Raw genomic sequence first — 21,002 nt, forward strand, 5'->3', positions numbered from 1 at the left:
TCAAACTAACAGGTCTATAATTGCTAGGTTTACTCTTAGAACCCTTTTTAAACAACTGAACAACATCATGTTACCTCACATAATTCAATATCCTTCTCCCTGGTGAATACCGAAGAAAGGAAATTGTTCAATATCTCTCCCATCTCTTTTGGCTCTGCAGATAGCTGCCCACTCTGTCTCTCCAATGGACCAATTTTATCCCTCGTTATCCTTTTGCTATTAATATAGCTGTAGAAACCCTTTGGATTTACTTTCACCTTACTTGCCAAAGCAACCTCATATCTTCTTTTAGCTTTTCTAATTTCTTTCTTAAGATTATTTTTACATTCTTTATACTACTCAAGCACCTCATTTACTCCATGCTGCCTATAATTATTGTAGCTCTCCCTCTTTTTCCGAACAATATGTCCAATTTACCTTGAAAACCAGGGCTCTTTCCAATTTTTACTGTTTCCTTTCAACCGAACAGGAACATAAAGATTCTGTACTCTTAAAATGTCCCCTTTAAATGTCCTCCATTTCTCTTCTACATCCTTCCTATAAAACAAAATGTCCCAGTTCACTCCTTTTAAATCATTTCGCATCTCATCAAAGTTAGCCTTTCTCCAATCAAAAATCTCAACCCTAGGTCCAGTTCTGACCCTCTCCATAATTATATTGAAACTAATGGTATTGTGATCACTGGACCCGAAGTGCTCCCCAACGCATATCTCCGCCACCTGTCCCGTCTCATTTCCTAACAGGAGGTCCAGCACTGCCCCTCCTCTAGTCGGAACCTCTATGTATTGCTGCAAAAAACTATCCTGCACACATTTTACAAACTCCAAACCATCCAGCCCATTTACAGAATGTGTTTCCCAGTCTATGTGTGGAAAGTTGAAATCTCCCACAATCACTACCTTGTGCTTACTATTAATATCTGCTATCTCCTTACATATTTGCTCTTCCAATTCTCGATCCCCATTTGGCGGTCTATAATACTATAATTTGGTGGACATAAATACTGAACCCCCAATACCGTGTGCTTTAAGTTTGTATACTAATCTCTTATGTGGAACCTTGTCGAAAGCCTTCTGAAAGTTCAGATATAACACATCCACTGGTTCTCCCTTTCCACTCTACTAGTTACATCCTTGAAAAATTCTATAAGATTCGTCAGTCATGATTTACCCTTCATAAATCCATGCTGACTTTGTCCAATGAATTCTCCACTTTCCCAATGTGCTGCTATCCTATCTTTAATAACTGATTCTAGCATTTTCCCCACTACCGATGTTAGAATAATTTCCTGTTTTCTCTCTCCCTCCCTTATTTAAAAAGTGGGGTTACATTAGCTACCCTCCAATCCTCAGGAACTACTCCAGAATCTAAAGAGTTTTGAAAAATGATCACTAATGCATCCACTATTTCTGGGACTACTTCCTTAAGTACTCTGGGATGCAGCCTATCTGGCCCTGGGGATTTATCGGCCTTTAATCCATTCAATTCACCAAACACCACTTCCCGGCTAAGCTGGATTTCACTGAGTTCCTCTATCTCATTTGATCCCCAGTCCCCAGCTATTTCCGGCAGATTATTTATGTTTTAGTGAAGACAGAACTAAAGTAGTTATTCAATTGGTCTGCCATGTCCTTGTTCCCCATGATCAATTCGCCTGTTTCTGACTGCAAGGGACCTACATTTATTTTAACTAATCTTTTTCTCTTCACATCTTCACAACAACAATTGTTCATCCATGCAGTCTTTAAATGCCTTCCATTGCATATCCACCGTCAACCCTTTAAGAATCATTTGCCAGTCTATCTTGGCCAATTCACGTCTCATACCCTCAAAGTTGTCTTTCTTTAAGTTCAGAACCCTTGTTTCTGAATTATTTATGTCACGCTCCATCCTAATGAAGAACTCCACCATATTATGGTCACTCTTGCCCAAGGGGTCACACACAACAAGACTGCTAACTAACCCTTCCTCATTACTCAATACCCAGTCTAGAATAGCCTGCTCTCTCGTTGGTTCCTCTACATGTTGGTTTAGAAAAATATCCCGCATACATTCCAAGAAATCCTCTTCCTCAGCACCCCTGCCAATTTGATTCACCCAATCTATATGTAGATTGAAGTCACCCATTATAACTCTTTTACCTTTGTTGCACGCATTTCTAATTTCCTGTTTGATGCCATCCCCAATTCCACTACTACTGTTAGGTGGCCTGTACACAACTCCCACTAGCGTTTTCTCCCCCTTAGTGTTTCGCAGCTCTACCCATATCGATTCCACATCCTCCAAGCTAATGTCCTTCCTTTCTATTGCGTTAATCTCCTCTCTAACCAGCAACGCTACCCCACCTCCTTTTCCTTTCTGTCTATCCCTCCTGAATATTGAATATCCCTGGATGTTCAGCTCCCAGCCTTGGTCACCCTGGAGCCATGTCTCCATGATCCCAACTATATCATATTCATTAGTAACTATCTGCACATTCAACTCATCCACCTTATTACGAATGCTCCTCGCATTGAGACACAAAGCCTTCAGGCTTGTTTTTACAACACTTTTACAACAGAGAAGTGGTTGGCAGACAGGAAACAAAGAGTAGGGATTAACGGGTCCCTTTCAGAATGGCAGGCAACGACTAGTGGGGTACCGCAAGGTGCTCGGATCGCAGCTATTTACAATATACATCAATGGTTTGGATGAAGGGATTCAAAGTAACATTAGCAAATTTGTAGATGACACAAAGCTGGGTGGCAGTGTGAACAGTGAGGAGGATGCTATGAGAATGCAGGGTGACTTGGACAGGTTGGGGGAGTGGGCAGATGCATGGCAGATGAAGTTTAATGCGGATAAATGTAAGGTAATACACTTTGGTAGCAAAAACAGGATGGCAGATTACTATCTAAATTGCGTCAAGTTGGGAAAAGGGGAAGTACAACGGGATCTGGGGGTCCTTGTACATCAGTCTATGAAAGTAAGCATGCAGTGAAGAAAGCGAATGGCATGTTGGCCTTTATAACAAGAGGAATCGAATATAGGAGCAAAGAGGTCCTTCTGCAGTTGTACAGAGCCCTAGTGAGACCACACCTGGAGCATTGTGTGCAGTTTTGGTCCCCTAATTTGAGGAAGGACATTCTTGCTATTGAGGCAGTGCAGCGTAGGTTTACAAGGTTAATTCCCGGGATGGCGGGACTGTCATATGCTGAGAGATGGGAGCAGTTGGGCTTGTACACTCGGGAATTTAGAACGATGAGAGGGTATCTATCTCATTGAAACATATAAGATTGTTAAGGGCTTGGACACGCTAGAGGCAGGAAACATGTTCCCGATGTTGGGGCAGTCCAGAACTAGGGGCCACAGTTTAAGAATAAGGAGTAAGCCATTTAGAACGGAGCCGAGGAAACACTTGTTCTCATGGAGAGTGGTGAGTCTGTGGAATTCTCTGCCTCAGATGGCAGTGGAGGCAGTTTCTCTGGAGAGAGCTTAGATAGGGCTCTTAAAAATAGCGGAGTCAGGGGATATGGGGAGAACGCAGGAACGAGGTACTGATTGGGGATGATCAGCCATGATCACATTGAATGGCGGCGCTGGCTTAAAGGGCCGAACAGCCTACTCCTGCACCTATTGTCTATTGTCTATAATTACCTTCTGATTTGGCTGGAACTAGAACATTTTTATTAACCTCTACAACCTTGCACCTGCACATGGAATCATCAAATCGCAGAGCTGTACCGTATGAAACAGGCCCTTCGGCCCACCTTGTCCATGTCGACCAAGTTGGCATTCTCTGCTATTCCCATTCGCCTGCATTTGGCTAATATCCCTCTAAACCTATCTGCTTCATACCTGTCCAAATGCCTGCTATAAACAAGAGGGGTTTCTACCTCCCAATGCAGTTTTCACAGTCTGGGCTTAAGAAGTCAGGATAATATTTCATCCAAATTCCTAAAAAATCCTAAAAGCTGTGCTGAGCTATCTTTGTCAATTAGTGGAAGTACTCCCGATTACTGTTGAGTGTAGAATGCCAAGATTTAAACACACAGTTGACGAAAATCATTATCTTTACAATTTTGGATGATGTGGGAGGAGATGAGGCATATTATTATTATTATTATTATTATTATTATTATTATTTATATTATTATTATTTAATTTTTATTATTACACTTTATTTCAGACTCTAGGTAAGTGTTTCCGCGTGCTGTTGCCTCCGGCTTGGGTGGTGTACATTGTGCCACAGTGAGGAACCGCTGGGGGTTTTGTAGATGGCTCTCCATGCAGCCATGCTGAATCGGATACCAATCACGTTACTTTTTTCTTCTGGTCATAGAATACAGCACCAAAACAGGCCCTTCAGCCCACGCTGCCCATCCCAACCGAGTACCGAGTTAACTAATCCCGCTTACCCACATTTCGGCTGCAGTCTTTGTACTTTGGCAGTTCATGTGCTCATCTAAATACCATGTAAATGTTGAGTCTCTGCCACTCAGGCAGAGTTTCCATATTCCAACCACTCTCCAGGTGAAAATGTTCTTTAGTTTAGTGTAGAGATACAGCGCGGAAACAGGCCCTTCAGCCCACTGAGTCCGCACCGACCAGCGATCCCCGCACATTAACACATGCCTACACACACTAGGGACAATTTACACCTATACCAAGTATACAAACTCAAGCCAATTAACCTATAAATCAGTACGTCTTTGGAGTGTGGGAGGAAACCAAAGATCTTGGATAAAACCATGAGGACACGGGAAACTTCCTACAGACAGCACGTAGTCGGGATCGAACCTGGGTCTCTGGCACTGCAAGCGCTGTAAGGCAGCAACTCTACTACTGCTCCACCCTGCCGCCCTAGTGTTCCCTCCAAACCTCTTGCCATCTTATCACAAACCTATGCCATCTAGTTTTAGATATCTCCCCTATGGAGAAAGATTTCCCCCCAAGTAAGCTATTTATATGCCCTGTGTAATTTTGTATAATTCTATCTGGTCTGCCCTCTCTGCTCCAAGGTAAACAAACCCAGCCTTACCAGTCTCCCCTCATCACTGTAATGCTCCAAATCGGGCAACATCCCGGAAAATGTGCTCTGCAGAAAGCCACACAGCATGGAAGGAGGCCCTTTGGCCCAACTCATCCATGCCAACCATGACACCTATCTACGCTAGTCCCATTTGCCCGGAGTAGGCTTGTATCCCCCTCTCTTTTCTGCTTCCAGTACCTGTCTGAGTTGTAAGCAACAAAGACACAAAATGCTGAAGTAACTCAGATCTTGAAACGAAATGTCACCTTTTTCTTCTCTCCAGAGATGCTGCCTGTCCCGCTGAGTTACTCCAGCATTTTGTGTCTACCCCTAATTCATGGAACTACCCTCTGTGTGGAAACACGTACCACATGGATCTCCTCTAATTTTCTCCCCTCATCATAAACCTTGTCCCTCCAGATTTAGACTCCTCTACTCTGGAAAGAAGCTCTTACTAAATAGCTCAGCTTTGCCCCTCATAATCTTATAAGGTGACCACTGTAAGGTCACCCCTCATCTTCCAATGGTCCAGTGAGAACAAATGCAAAGTATCCATTCTCTCCTTGTGACTGAAGCCCATCAATCCAGCCAACATCCAGGCTTGCCTTCATCGGTCAGGGCATCGGGAGTGGTGGTTGCGTTGCTGTTGTAGAAGACCACCCCTGGAGCACTCTGTATAATTTTGGTCATCCTGCCACTGCTAGGAAGGGGAATAAAAGAAGATTGACAAAGATGGAAGGTTTGAGCTGCAAGGATAGGCAGGGTGGTCTTTCCCTGGAGGGTGGGAGGCTGAAGACTGATCTTTGAGTTACTTGAAATCATGAGGGGCGTAGATAAAGTGAAAAGCCATAGTCCTTTCCCTGGAATAGGGGAATCCAAAATTAGAGAACGTAGGTTTAAAGTGAGAGGAGAGCAGTGTGTTCATGGAACGAGCTGCAAGAGGCGGTGATAGAGGCGGGTACAATTAAGGCAATTCAAGGACATCGGCCAGGTTACACGGAGAGGACAGATTTGGAGGGATTTTGGCCAGACACAGGTAAGTGGGACAAAATTGTTTGGCAACTTGGTCAGCATGGGTAAGTTGGGCTGAAGGGCCTGTTTCTGTGCTGTGCAGCCCTGTGACTGTATCGCAACATTAGATGTGAATTTTCCTGTAACAACAAAGAGGTTAAAATGTTGGATGTCTCTTTGTTGCTTTGACCCTGTGCTCTGACTGATCCCTCTTTCTTTAACAAAGGTCAGGATTTTACAGACTGACGGAGCATGGGATGGATGAGATCTCTTCCTGTAAACAGAAAGGTTTTCACCCACATCCCAAGGATCCTCCTCTGTTTAATGTAAGTATGATTTTCTGATGCAGGTTTCTAATTAGAATTCAAGCGTATAAAATCACGAGAGGAATAGATCGTGTAGATGCACAGAATCTCTTGTCCAGAGTAGGGGAATCTAGGACCAGAGGTCCTGGGTTCAAGGTGAAGGGGAAAAGATTTAATAGGAATCTGAGGGGTAACCTTTTCACACAAAGGGTGGTGGGTGTATGGAACAAGCAACCAGAGGAGGTAGTTGAGGCTGGGACTATCCCAACGTTTAAGAAACAAACAGGTACATGGATAGGACAGGTTTGGAGGGATATGGCCAAGCACAGGCAGGTGGGACTAGTGTAGCTGGGACATGTTGGCCAGTGTGGGTAAGTTGAGCCGAAGGGCCTGTTTCCACAAGGTATCACTCTATGACTATCTAGTAACATGGCAAACTTGCAATTATCCAGGCTTTTTTGACTTGCCTGGATTCTGGTTTGCTTCATAGTTTCTCATGTAGAACTAATACCACAAATGACTTCCTCAAATATGCAGCCAATCCTTTATCCCGGCTGAAAATACTTGCTTCTGGAATAGATTTGATGTGATTACCATTAGTGGTGCATTGGCAGAGCTGCTGCCTTATAGAGTCAGGGATCCGAGTTTCATTTTGATATCTGATGCTGTGTGTGGAGTTTGCACACTCTTCCTGTGACCACGTGGGTTTTCTCCAGGTGCTTCACTTTCACCCCACATTTCAAAGACATGCAGGTTAATTGGCTAGTGTGCACGATGAGGAGAAGGGATAACATAGATCTAATGTACAGGTGATCGATACTGGCGCATAGCCACCAACTCACAGGCATGTCTAGAGATGGGGGGTAGAGAGTGAGGGCAGAGAGAGAGAGGGTGGGAGGGGGAGGTACAGGAACGGGGGGGGGGGGGGGGAGAGAACAGGGTGGGGAGGAGAGAGAGATAGAGACAGGTGGGAGAACGAGAGAGGGGTGGTGGAGAGGGAGAGAGAGAGAGAGAGGAAGGGAGAGGGAGAGAGAGGTGGGAGAGAGGGGGAGAGAGATGGGGAGAGGGGAGAGGAAAGGAGAGAGAGGGAAGGGGAGAGAGAGAGAAGGAGAGAGAGGTTGAGAAGGAGAGAGGGAGAGAGGGAGGGGAGGGAGAGAGAGGGGAGGGAGAGAGGGAGGGGGGAGAGAGATTGGAGGGGGGAGAGAGGAAGTGTGGGAGAGAGAGGAGGGGAAGGGGGGGAAAGAGGAGGGGGGAGAGAGAGAGAAGGGTGGGTGAGAGTTGGGGTGGGGAGAGAGAGGTGGTTGTAGCGGGTATGAGCGAGGGAGGGGTGGCGGGGATGAGCAGGGGGGTGGTGGGGATGAGCGGGGGGGGGGTGGGGATGAGCTGGGGGGGAGGGGTGGGGATGAGCGGGGGGGGTGGTGGTGGGGAGATGTGGGGGGTGGCGGGGATGAGCGGGGGGGTGGTGGATGAGCAGTGTGTTGGCGGGGGGTGGCGGGGGGGGGGTGGCGGGGATGAGCGGGGGTGGCGGGGATGAGCGGGGGGGGTGGTGGGATGAGCGGGGGGGTGGCGGGGAGGGGTGGTCGGGATGAGCGGGGGGAGAGTGGGCGGGGTGGCGGGGGGGTGGCGGGGATGAGGGGGTGGGGATGAGCGGGGGGGGTGGCGGGGATGGGGGGGTGGCGGGGGATGAGCGGGGGGGTGGGCGGGGATGAGCGTGGGGGTGGCGGGGATGAGGGGGGGGCGGGGATGGGGTGGGGGGGGTGGCGGGGGATGAGGGGGGGGTGGCGGGGATGAGCGGGGGGGAGGGGTGGCGGGGATGAGCGAGCTGGGGGGGGGTGTGGGGTGGCGGGGATGAGGGTGGGGGGGTGGCGGGGGGAGCGGGGGGGGTGGGGGATGAGGTGGGGGTGGCGGGGGGGGAGAGCAGGGGCAGGCGGGGATGAGCGTGGGGGTGGCGGGGATGAGCAGGGGGGGGGGGGATGGATGGTGGGGGGTGGGGGGGGGATTGATGGGGGGGTTGGGGGGAGAGTGGGTGGCGGGGATGAGCAGGGGGGTGGCGGGGATGAGCGTGGGGGGGCCAGGATGGTGGGGATGAGCGTGGGGGGGGGGGTCAAGGGGGGGGGGGAGGGGAGGGGGGGGGGGCGGGGATGGCGGGGGGGGGGTGGGGGGGATGAGCGGGGGGGGGCTGGCCCTGAGGTGAGGGGGGGTGGCGGGATGAGCGGGAAGGGGGGGTGGCGGGGATGAGAAGGGGGGTGGCGGGGATGAGCAGGAGGGGGGGGGGGGGGATGAGCGGGGTGGTGGGGGTATGGCGTGGGGTGGGGTGGATGAGTGGGGGGGGTGGTGGGGATGAGCGTGGGGGGTGGCGGGGATGAGCGGGGGGGGGGGATGTGCGGGGGTGGGATGAGCGTGGGGGGGCGGGGATGAGGGGGGGCTGGCAGGGGGGGGATGAGCTGGGGAATGGCGGGGATGAGCGTTGGTTGCGGGGATGATCCATGGGGTGGCGGGGGGTGAGCATGAGGGGGGCTGTGGGGGGGGATGAGCGGGGGGAGGTGGTGGGGATGGCAGGGGGGGTGGCACGGGGATGTCTCCGGGGGGATGGCGGCTGGGGGGGGAAGGAGGGCGGGAGGGGGGCGGCGAGAGGAAGAAGGTTTGGGCCTTACGGCGGTGGGGGAGGCAAGGGTAGCGGGCCCCGCCGCAGCGGCGTCTGTTGTTGAGGTTACAGCCGCTCCCGCCCGGCAACAGGAGGAAGGTCTCCTGGTCACCTGGCTGGCTGATGGCGAAGCTCTGACGCCGCGGATGGACCGGGGCCGGGGAGATGACGCGCCCCCCCCTTCCACTACTTACCTGGAGTAGACACGAGGCATCGCGCTCAATGGGTGAACCACAAATGGCAGCCTGATCCCGCCCGGGCCCACTGCGCACGCGCGGATAGACGGCGCCATTTTGCGTCACTTACCCAACTGCGCAGGCGCGGATGGGCGCATTTGTCTCTCCACCAGCAGCCGGAGCCAGAAATGCGGGCGATTTCCCACAAAGTGGAAACGCTGATTGTGCTCCGATTATATTTTAAAATTCGGGGAATTTTTCTAACTCTGGGGGAAAAAAGGGGGGTGCGGTCACACCCAGCACACACCCCCCCTTCGTACGGCCATGCAAGTGGCCTAAGGTGTGTTTGCAAAATGGATCCAAAATTGTCTGGGTGATGGAGGGAGAGAGTAGTGGTGGCTGGGTGTGCGTCAAATTGGAAATGTTAAGAGCATTGGTTAAGGAATTGGTGTCAGGACCTTTGCTGGTTGTATATTGGATGAGAATGTATAGTCAAGTCAAGTCAAGTTTATTTGTCACATACACATACGAGATGTGCAGTGAAATGAAAGTGGCAATGCTCGCGGACTTTTGTGCAAAAGACAAACAACAAAACAACCAAACAAATTATAAACACAATCATAACACACATATTCTTTTACATAATAAATAATGGAAGGAAAAACGTTCTGTAGAGTTAGTCCCTGGTGAGATAGGCGTTTACAGTCCGAATTGCCTCTGGGAAGAAACTCCTTCTCAACCTCTCCGTTCTCACTGCATGGCAACGGAGGCGTTTGCCTGACCGTAGCAGCTGGAACAGTCCGTTGCAGGGGTGGAAGGGGTCTCCCATGATTTTGTTTGCTCTGGAGTTGCACCTCCTGTTGTATAGTTCCTGCAGGGGGGTGAGTGAAGTTCCCATAGTGCGTTCGGCCGAACGCACTACTCTCTGCAGAGCCTTCTTGTCCTTGGCAGAGCAATTCCCAAACCAGATGGTAATGTTCCCGGACAAGATGCTTTCCACCGCCGCTGCGTAGAAGCACTGGAGGATCCTCGGAGACACTCTGAATTTCCTCAATTGCCTGAGGTGGTAAAGGCGCTGCCTTGCCTTACTCACGAGTGCTGAGGCGTGTGATGACCATGTCATATCCTCAGAGATGTGGACTCCCAGATATTTAAAACAGTTCACCCTATCCACAAGATCCCCATTTATCCTCAATGGAGTGTACGTCCTCGGATGATGTGCCCTCCTAAAGTCCATGATCAGATCCTTTGTTTTTTTGATGTTCAAGAGGAGGCTGTTATCCTGGCACCAGAGTGCTAGATCAGCCATCTCCTCCCGGTAGGCCTTCTCATCATTGTCTGAGATCAGGCCCACCACCACAGTGTCATCAGCAAACTTAATTATTGAATTGGAGCTGAACCTAGCCACACAGTCATGTGTGTACAGGGAGTACAATAGGGGACTGAGAACGCAACCCTGGGATGATCCTGTGCTCAGGGTGAGGGACTCCGATGTATTCCCTCCCATCTTGACTACCTGGGGCCTGGCGGTGAGAAAGTCCAGGACCCAGGCACACAGGGAGGTGTTGAGCCCCAATTCCATTAGCTTCCCGGCCAGTCTGGTGGGGACTATCGTGTTGAAGGCTGAACTGTAGTCTATGAACAGCATCCTCACGTAGCCCCCCCTTCTGGCTGTCCAGATGGGAGAGAGCGGTGTGCAAGACCTGGGAGACCACATCGTCCGTGGACCTGTTCGGACGGTATGCGAACTGCAACGGGTCCATGTTCCGAGGGAGGAAGGCGCAGATGTGATTCTTCACCAGCCTCTCAAAGCATTTCATGACTACCGAGGTAAGGGCCACCGGACGGTAGTCATTCAGACAGGCTGGGGAGGGATTTTTTGGTACCGGTACAATGATGAATTTTTTGAAGCAGGCAGGAACCACGGACTTGTCCAGGGAGAGGTTGAATAATGTATAATTAGTACATTTGCAGATTATATAAAATTGCTGAAGTTGTTGATAGTGAAAAGGTTGTCTATGGATATAGTGGGGCATAGCTTAGATGTAAAGTAGAGCAGAACGTTGGCTGATAGAATGTAGTTTAGTTTAGAGATACAGTGCAGAAAGAGGCCCCTCTCTCGGCCCACTGAGTCCGTACCGGCCAGCGATCCCCGCACATTAACACCACCCTACACACGCTAGAGCCTTGCATGTACACCATGCCACCTTGCATGTACACCATGCCACCTTGCATGTACACCATGTACACCATGCCACCTTGCATGTACACCATGCCACCTTGCATGTACGCCATGCCACCTTGCATGTACACCATGCCAATTAACCTGCATATCTTTGGAGTGTGGAGGAAAACCGAAGATCTTGGAGAAAACCCAGGCGGTCACGGGGAGAACGTATAAACTCCGTACAGACAGCACCTGTAGTCGGGATCTACTACTGTGCCTTCGTGGCTGCCCTACTGCAGACAAGTGTGAGGTTATGCACTGGGAAGTCTGATTTCATTAGGATGTGTAGTAAATGACACGGACCTTACGATTGTCAGTACACAGAGTGACCTAAGAGTTTGTCCATAGCTCACTAAAAGTAGCATCCCGGGAGAATAGGACAGCAAAAAGGGCATGTCTTCATCAGCTGAGGCATTGAGTATGACTTGGGATATTGTAATGCTGTTGTAAAATAATATCAAGGCTGCACTTCGTGCATTGTGTACAGTTGTGGTCAACACACGACAGGAAGGATATAGTGTCAAATGAGAGAGTGCAGAAGAGATTCACCAGAATATTGCCTGGAAGTGAGGGCAACAATTATAAGGAGAGATTGGATCGGCTGAATTTGTTCCCACGGGAACATAGGGAGAGTGAACTGATAGTAGAAACAACAAACTGCAGATGCTGGTTTATACAAAAGGACACTCAGTGCTGGAGTAACTCAGTGGATTAGGCAGCATCTCTGGAGATCACTTCTCTGGAGATGCTGCTCGACCCACTGGGTTACTCCCGCACCTTGTGACCTTGAGGGTGAACTGTTAGTGGTTTGTAAAATTATGAAGGGCAAAGATAGGATAGGAGAGATGGTCAGAATCCTTCCCCCCAGTGCAGGAGAGTCTCAAACTCAAGGGCTTTCGCTCTATTTATTTGCGTTCCACTTTCAGGGAGTTATGGACTTGGACCCTAAAATCCCTATGAATATCAATGCTGTTAAAATATATATATATTCCATTAATTGTATATTTTCCCCTTGCATTCAACCTCCCAAAGTACAACACCTCTTTCTTGGATTCATCTGCCATTTCTCTGCCCATTTCTGTAGCTGATCTGTATCCCAATGTATACTTTGACAGCTTTCCTCACAGTCCCTAACCCCAGCAGTCTTGATGTCATCTGCAAACTTACTGACCAACCCATCTGCATTTATGCCTCAAGTTATTTATATATCAAAAACAATATTTTGAGGAATGGTTTCTCAGCGCCTCCCTTTTGTACCGAGCAATTAATGAGGTTCCAATGCTAAAGCGTCTACCTTGTGAACTCTGGGGATGCACCTGACTGCCTGACTGGTCTGGAACAAAGTGCTGGAGTAACTCAGCAAGTCAGGCAGTTTAAGGTAGACACAAAATGCTGGAGTAACTCAGCGGGACAGGCAGCATCTCTAGAGAGAAGGAATGGGTGACTTTTCGGGTCATGATCCTTCTTCAGACTAGAGTCTAGGGAACGGGGAAAGATGATGTTTCAGGTCAGGACCCTTCAGACATTGTAGAGGTGGGAGGAGAAAGCTAGAGGTAAGGGACAGATCTCTTTCAACATTCTTTCTTCCCCTCCCCCTCACACCGACCCACCACAGTCAGTGTGAGGAAGAGTTCAGGTCATTCCTGCACTTCATCTTTTTTCGTAAAACACCATCTGCAGTTCCTTGTTACAGTGCTTGTCTCTGTTGCATCCCAAACCATAGAAGGATTGGCTGCTACTTGCTAATCAACATTATATTAAGGCTTACTATGTACACTTACTTCCATTATTCTCTCTTTGTTTGCTTCTGTAGGCATGTGCGCATGTTTCTGTCATGGAGACAAACGTTACAATACTGGACCTTCGGTGATTGCTGCCTTCTAGTGTCTTTGGTTTCCATAGAAACCGTTAACCGTGATGTCACTCTTGTTAGTACTTCAGGTAGAGAATTCTGTAGCTTTAACAGTTACACATCTGCATCACTTTGAGGAGTTTTTGGTTTAATTGTGACTAATCCAAAATACGATTAATATGCCAATTTCAAATTCTGTCCTGTACATAGGATTGCCTTTATTTAATGCCTGCACTTCTGCACTTAACCTGATGAAACATGAGAGATGAAGTATGTGGCCTAGCTTTTTTTTCCAGTAAATTCATGTAATTTGTTAACATATTAGATTTAACTATTGTGTCTTTGCACATCAATAAACCAAGTGTGGCCATGTGGTTAATTGGTTGTGTCCTCTTCACCCTGCATGTGTAAATTTTCTATCCCACCAGATACCCAACAGTTCCAGAGCAATCCCACTGCCACAGTTATACAGGGATTGATTCCTGAAGAAATGCCGGGGGGGGGGGGGGTGCTGAGGCGGCAATCTCCACAAGACTGTTGGTTTGGTGTGATATTTAACAACAAAAAATGGCCAATGTGGACAACGTTACTTCCTGGGTAAATGAGGGAGGTGAGCAGCCTAGTCCCCTGTTTTTGTTTTGTTTCGAGATACAGTGCGGAAACAAGCTCTTCGGCCCACTGAGTCCCCGCCGACCAGTGATTCCCACACACTAATTCTATCCTACACACAAAGGGCAATTTACAATTTTACAAAGGCAATTATCCTACAGACCTGTACATCTTTGGAATGTGGGAGGAAACTGGAGTACTCGGAGAATTCCCACGTAAGTCACGGAGAACATGCAAACTCCATATAGGTCTCTGGTGCTGTAGGGCAGCAACTCTGCCACTGTGCCACTGGGACCCCACTGCACTATCCATGATGACTAGTTTGTTTGATGACTCCATCAAGTTGTCTTGTGTCAGTAAAATGTAATGTGACATCAGAGCCACCACAGCATAGAGTAATGAGCAGTGTACAGCCTTCATGGACACTTGGTATTGGCATCATTTTATTATTTTCAGGTTCACTAAGATACACTGAGACTGAGCTATCCAGTCAAATCATACTTCACATGAGGTACAATCGAGCACAACAGGTAGACAAAAATAGGTACAGAGAGAAAAATACTAGCGTGCTGAATAGAACGTGAAAGGTACAGAAAATCTGATTTTTAAAAAAGTACATTCTCATGATATAAATTTAACCGCAGTAAACATAAAATGTAGAACTGTACGACACCGGCTGAACATGACGGCAAGTTAAACTATCTCCTCTGTCTACACATGATCCATAGCTCTCCACTCCCTGCATAGAGCAATAAGCAGTGTAGAGCCTGCATGGATACTTGGTATTCACATTTGTTTTATTATTTCAGGTGTATTGAGATATACTGAAAGTCTTGGTTTGTGTCCCTATCTTAAAGCCTCTTAAATGCCACTAATGCATCTGCCTCTTCCACCAGCCCTGGCAGCATGTTCTAGACGCCCACCACCCTCACTGCAACAAAAAAAATTGTTGTACATCTCCTTTAAACTTTGCCGCTCCCACCGTAAAGCTATGTCCTGCAGTCATTGACATTTCCACCCTGGGAACGAGCTTCCAACTGATGCTCCACAACCCAGGTTTGTCCAACCTCCCCTTGTGCCTAATATCGTCTAATCCTAATCCAGGCATCATTCTGGTAAACGGAAAAAGCTGGAGTAACTCAGTGGGACATGCAGCATCTCTGGAGGGAAGGAATGGGAGACGTTTCGGGTCGAGACCCTTCTTCAGATTAGTTTGGGATGTGAAACGAGAGATATAGACGATGATTTAGAGAAAAAAATAACAATGAATGAAAGTTATACAAAAAAGAAATGATGAAAAGAAAATAGGCCATTAGCTGTTTATTGGGTGAAAACGAGATGTTGGTACGACTTGGATGGGGGAGGGATAGAGAGAGGGGATTCTGGGGTTAGTTGAACTTAAATAAATCAATTTTCATACTACCGGGCTGTAGGCTGTCCAAGCAAAATATGAGATGCTCTTCCTCCAATTTGTATTTAGCCTCACTCTGACAATGGTGGAGACCTGGAACAGAAGGGTCTCTGTGGGAATGGGAAGGAGAATTAAAGTGTTTAGCAACCGGGAGATCAGGTAGGTCCAGGCGGGCTGAGCGAAGGTGTTCAGCGAAATGATCTCCCAGCCTACGTTTGGTCTCGTCAAAGTAGTCCACATCTTGAACAATGGATACAATAGATGAGGTTGGAGGAGGTACAAGGGAACACCTGTCCTTAACAAGACTATGGTTGGGGCAGTATTTGGAGGATTGGACGCAGCAGTTTTGATCACCCCGACACTAGGGCTACGGATCGCCGGCTGCGGGAGCGTTGATCGTTCCGATTGCGGATGGTTCGACAGCCCCGACCACGGAAAAATAAAGAGGAAGAAGCTTGTAAAGCTGCTTCATGACTTGCTATCTCTTGTGTACAATGCACTGACTGATGAAGGCAAGTATACCATTTTACACACACTGCCACTTTTCAAGAGCTTTGTCCTTGAACCCAAGATCCCTTTGCACAGGACCGGCCTTAGGAGGTGCGGGGCCCAATTGGGAATAATTTTGGTGAGCTCCAGGTTCCCAGCCAAGGTCTGCAGAATGATAGAAATATAAATAAAGACTATTATAGACTTTATATCTCTATGGTAGAATGGAAAGTAATCAAAATGTGCACTAAAAAAGTGCCTGCGAGTTAATGAACCAAACAGTAGGTATGTTGCAAAACCTACCTTCAGCAGGGCTGCAGTTCTGTCCCAGCCCGTGTGCGTGATTTTGGCGCCGTTGAGAGGGGGGCTGGTTTAAAACACGATTTTCCCTAGGCTATTCAAATCGAGGTTGTTCAGCCTACTTAGTTGCTGACGAAAAATCGCTGGGAGGTTCGTTCGCAGCGGCTATTTTTAAACTTAATTGGTTCATTTAATTGTTATCTATATTACTAAAACTATGTTCTTGACCTCTTTTGGCGATCTGTGGTGCGATTTCCAAGAGAACGCCGCCACCTACTGCCGCCATTTTTGGCCACCTCGCTCAGAGTCCCCCTCCACTTCATGTGTGCCGAGGATTTTTCCCGTCGGTGAAATATGACAGAGATATTAATGTTTTTACAAAATTCCCCATTCTCTCTGCTGCTCCTGCTGGTGGGATGGGGGAGGGGCTATAAAACCAGGAAATGGTGTGCCCCAATCAGTCTCTACAACATGGAGGTCTGAGCTCTGAATGACTGAACAAATGTCTACACAGCTGTGAGTGAGTACCCTTAATTTGGTTTGAAAATGAAAATATGGTTATGGTTAGTTTGAAGGAAAAAAGCACTGCCTGCAAATGGTTGTTTGGGGGGTTTGGGTTCTCTTGAAATAAAGGCACTCTCCTCTCCCCCCCCTCTCCTCTCCCCCCCCCCTCTCCTCCTCTCTCCCCCCCTCTCCACTCTCCCCCCCAATTCCACCTCCCCCCCCCTCTCCTCCTCTCCTCCCCCCCCCTCCTCTCTCCCCATCTCTCCTCTCTCCCCCCCATCTCTCTCTCTCTCCCCCTCTCTCCCCCTTGCTCCCTTTTTCCCCCTCTCTCTCAACTACCGCTTTACCCCTATTGTTCCTGTTTCTCCCTCCCTCTCTCTCTTCTTTTCCCCCCCTTCTCTCTCCCCCTCCCCCTCCCTCCCTCTCCTCCTATCTCTTTTCCTTTCTCCTCCCCCCCTCTCCTCTCCCCCTCTCTCTCCTCTCCCCCTCTCTCCTCTTCCCCCCCTCTCCACTACCCCCTCTCCTCTCCCCCCACCCCCTCTTCCCCCCCTCCTCTCCCCCCTCCTCCCCCCCTCCTCGCCTCTCCTCCCCCTCCTCCCTCGCCCCCCCCCCTCTCCTCTCCTCCCCTCTCCCTCCTCCCCCTCCCCTCTTCTCCCCTCCTCCTCTCTACATCCTCCCCTCACCCCCTCTCCTCCTCCCCCCACCCCTCCCCCCCTCTCCTCCTCACCCCCCTACCCTCTCCTCACCCCCCTCTCCCCCCTCTCCTCCCTCCCCCCTCCCTCCCTCCTCTCCCCCCTCCCCTCTTCCCCCCTCCTCTCTGCCCCTCTCCTTTCCTCGCTCTCTCCCCTCCTCCCCCCCACCCCCCTCCCCTAAACCCTCTCCCCTCCACCACACCCTCTACCCTCTTTCCCTCCACCCTCATCCCTCCCTGCTCCCCACCTCTACCCCTCACCCCCCTCTCAGCACCCCCCCTCTCTCTCCCCCCTCACTCTCACCCTCCTCTCCTCCTCCCCTCTCTCTGTCTCTGCCCCCTCTCTCTCTCTGCCCTCACTCTCTACCCCCGCACCCCCCCCCCTTCTCTAGATTTGACTGCGTTGGGGGCTATGCGTCAGTAGATAGGGTGGTTACGGGGTAAAAGGAGCAAATGAATAATATTAATATAATATCAAGGGGGGTAATTAGCGTGAGTGCGCGGGGGGGAGGGGGGATAGTTAGTGTGTGTGACGCTGCATGCCGTCTGCCCCCCCCCCCCCCCCCCCCCCCCCCCCCCCCCACAACCGTTGGAGGAACAGACCCAACGGGTCTGCACTTGGCCTAGTTATATATTAAAACTCTGTGGCTGCCGCCGTCCGTCCAGCTGCCTTTCTGCCTTTTGATTCGTTCCATCGTGTGATGTCACAATGCCCAATGCTCGCAGATGTCGAATCGGAATGGATCCATTTACATGGCCGGCTGCCGGCTGCCTTTCTTCCTTTGATTCCTTGCTACGCCGAAACCAGACGCAGAATATAACCATATAACCATATAACAATTACAGCACGGAAACAGGCCATCTCGACCCTTCTAGTCCGTGCCGAACACATAATCTCCCCTAGTCCCATATACCTGCGCTCAGACCATAACCCTCCATTCCCTTCCCATCCATATAACTATCCAATTTATTTTTTAAATGATAAAAACGAACCTGCCTCCACCACCTTCACTGGAAGCTCATTCCACACAGCTACCACTCTCTGAGTAAAGAAGTTCCCCCTCATGTTACCCCTAAACTTCAGTCCCTTAATTCTCATGTCATGTCCCCTTGTTTGAATCTTCCCTACTCTCAGTGGGAAAAGCTTTTCCACGTCAACTCTGTCTATCCCTCTCATCATTTTAAAAACCTCTATCAAGTCCCCCCTTAACCTTCTGCGCTCCAAAGAATAAAGCCCTAACTTGTTCAACCTTTCTCTGTAACTTAGTTGCTGAAACCCAGGCAACATTCTAGTAAATCTCCTCTGTACTCTCTCTATTTTGTTGACATCCTTCCTATAATTAGGCGACCAAAACTGTACACCATACTCCAGAATTGGCCTCACCAATGCCTTGTACAATTTTAACATTACATCCCAACTTCTATACTCAATGCTCTGATTTATAAAGGCCAGCACACCAAAAGCTTTCTTTACCACCCGATCTACATGAGATTCCACTTTCAGGGAACTGTGCACAGTTATTCCCAGATCCCTCTGTTCACCTACATTCTTCAATTCCCTACCATTTACCATGTACGTCCTATATTGATTTGCCCTGCCAAGAATCGCCAAGATCTTTTCCATTTCGGTAGAGATTTCACTTTTCTTTCAAAGTATCCGCTCCTGATTACATTTTGTTGTGTTTATGTACACATTTTTAATCAAATCCTTCTCCCCCCCCCCCCCCCCCCCCCCCCCAAAATTTAAAAAAAAAACTGGCTTCTCACTCATAGAAGCAGCACCAGCCCCAGCCGCTGGTGAACGTTCCATCGTGTGATGTCACAATGCCCAATGTTCAAAGACATTCTTGCCATAAAGGGAGTACAGAGAAGGTTCACCAGACTGATTCCTGGGATGTCAGGACTTTCATGTGAATAAAGACTGGATAGACTCGACTTGTACTCGCTGGATTTTAAAAGATTGAAGGGGGATCTTATAGAAACTTACAAAATTCTTAAGGGGTTGGACAGGCTAGATGCAGAAAGATTGTTCTAGATGTTGGGGAAGTCCAGAACAAGGGGTCACAGTTTAAGGATAAGGGGGAAATCCTTTAGCACCGAGATGAGAAAAACATTTTTCACACAGAGACTGGTGAATCTCTGGAATTCTCTGCCACAGTAGATAGTTGAGGCCAGTTCATTGGCTATATTTAAGAGGCAGTTAGATGTGGCCCTTGTGGCTAAAGGGATCAGGGGGTATGGAGAGAAGGCAGGTACAGGATACTGAGTTGGATGATCAGCCATGATCATATTGAATGGCGGTGCAGGCTCGAAGGGCCGAATGGCCTACTCCTGCACTTAATTTCTATGTTTCTATGTTCCCTCTCCTCACCCCTCTCCGCCTCCCACCCATCCCTCTCTCCCCCACCCCCTTCCCTCTCTCCCCCTTCCCCCTTCCGCTACACCTCTGTCCCTCTTCCACCACTTCCCCTACCCCTCCCTCCCCACTCTTCCACTTCTCTCCCCTTACCCCACCCCTCTCCCTCCGCACCCCTCTCCCTTCCCCTCCCTTTGGGTTTAAGAGAGAGTTAGATAGAGCTCTGGGGGCTAGTGGAATCAAGGGACATGGGGAGAAGGCAGGAACGGGTTATTGATTGGGAACGATCAGCCATGATCGCAATGAATGGCAGTGCTGACTTGAAGGGCCGAATGGCCTCCTCCTGCACCTATTTTCTATGTTTCTATGTCCTATAAGTGTTATTCACCTCCCTCATCTACTTCCTCTGGCAGCTCACTCCAATTACCCACCACTTGTGTGAAAAGGTTGCCCCTCAGATACCTATTACATTATCCTCTCTCATCTTAAACCTGTGCACTCTAGTTCTTGATACCCCTGTCCTGGGCAAAAGGCTCTGCATTCATCATATTCCCCCCCCCCCCCCCCGCCCAAGATTTTATACACGTCGATAATTCCACCACTCAAATTCATGTGCTTCAAAGAATAAAGTCCTAGCCTGCTCAACCTTTCCCTATATAGCTCAGGCCCTTGAGCCCAACATCCCCACAAATCTTCTCTGCATTCTTTCCAGCTTAATAGCTTAATCACTGCTTTCACATAGCAAGGTGACCAAAATTGAACAGAATACTTCTACGGTAGACAAAAATGCTGGAGCAACTCAGCGGGTGAGGCAGCGTCTATGGAGCGAAGGAAATAGGCAATGTATCGGGTCGAAACCCTGCTTCAGACTGATGTGAGGGGAGGGGGGGGGGGGGGGGGAGGGAGGGCTGAGGGAGAGCTGAGAAGGGGAGGAGACAGTAGGGACTACCTGAATTAGATGTCAATGTTCATACCGCTGGGGTGCAAACTGCCCAAGTGAAATATGAGGTGCTGCTCCTCCAATTTATGGTGGTCCTCACTCCAGCCATGGAGGAGGCCCAGGACAGAAAGGTCGGATTCGGAATGGGAAGGGGAGTTGAAGTGCTGAGCCACCGGGAGATCAGGTTATTGAGAACTGACCAAAGGTGTTTGGTGAAGCGATCGCCAAGCCCACGCTTGGTCTCACTGATGTAGAGCAGCTGACATCTAGGGCAGCGGATGCAATAGATGAGGTTGGAGGAGATGCAGGTGAATCTCTGTCGCACCTGGAACGACTGCTTGTGTCCTTGAATGGAGTCAAGGGGGTAGATAAAGCAACAAGTGTAGCATTTCTTGCGGTTGCAAGGGAAAGTGCCTGGAGAGGGGGTGGTTCGGATAGGGAGGTAGGAATTGACCAGGGAGTTCCAGAGGGAGCGG

At 49.2% G+C, this 21,002-nt stretch overlaps 1 protein-coding gene across 6 annotated transcripts in view; it reads left to right on the plus strand.

The window, feature by feature from the left end:
• The window catches only part of LOC129713144 (STAM-binding protein-like), a 72,031-nt gene extending 58,431 nt beyond the window's left edge, over nt 1–13,600 (plus strand). For all 6 annotated transcript variants that reach the window (XM_055661972.1, XM_055661974.1, XM_055661973.1 and 3 more), the window contains 2 exons: nt 6,249–6,348; nt 13,188–13,600. In XM_055661972.1, the coding sequence (XP_055517947.1) occupies nt 6,249–6,348; nt 13,188–13,244 (157 nt within the window). In that variant the 3' untranslated portion in view covers nt 13,245–13,600. The remainder of the gene's footprint in view (nt 1–6,248; nt 6,349–13,187) is intronic.
• Nucleotides 13,601–21,002: the final 7,402 nt, after the last annotated feature.

The sequence above is a fragment of the Leucoraja erinacea genome, chromosome 35 (genome assembly GCF_028641065.1).
Source record: "Leucoraja erinacea ecotype New England chromosome 35, Leri_hhj_1, whole genome shotgun sequence".
Lineage (NCBI taxonomy): Eukaryota > Metazoa > Chordata > Chondrichthyes > Rajiformes > Rajidae > Leucoraja > Leucoraja erinaceus.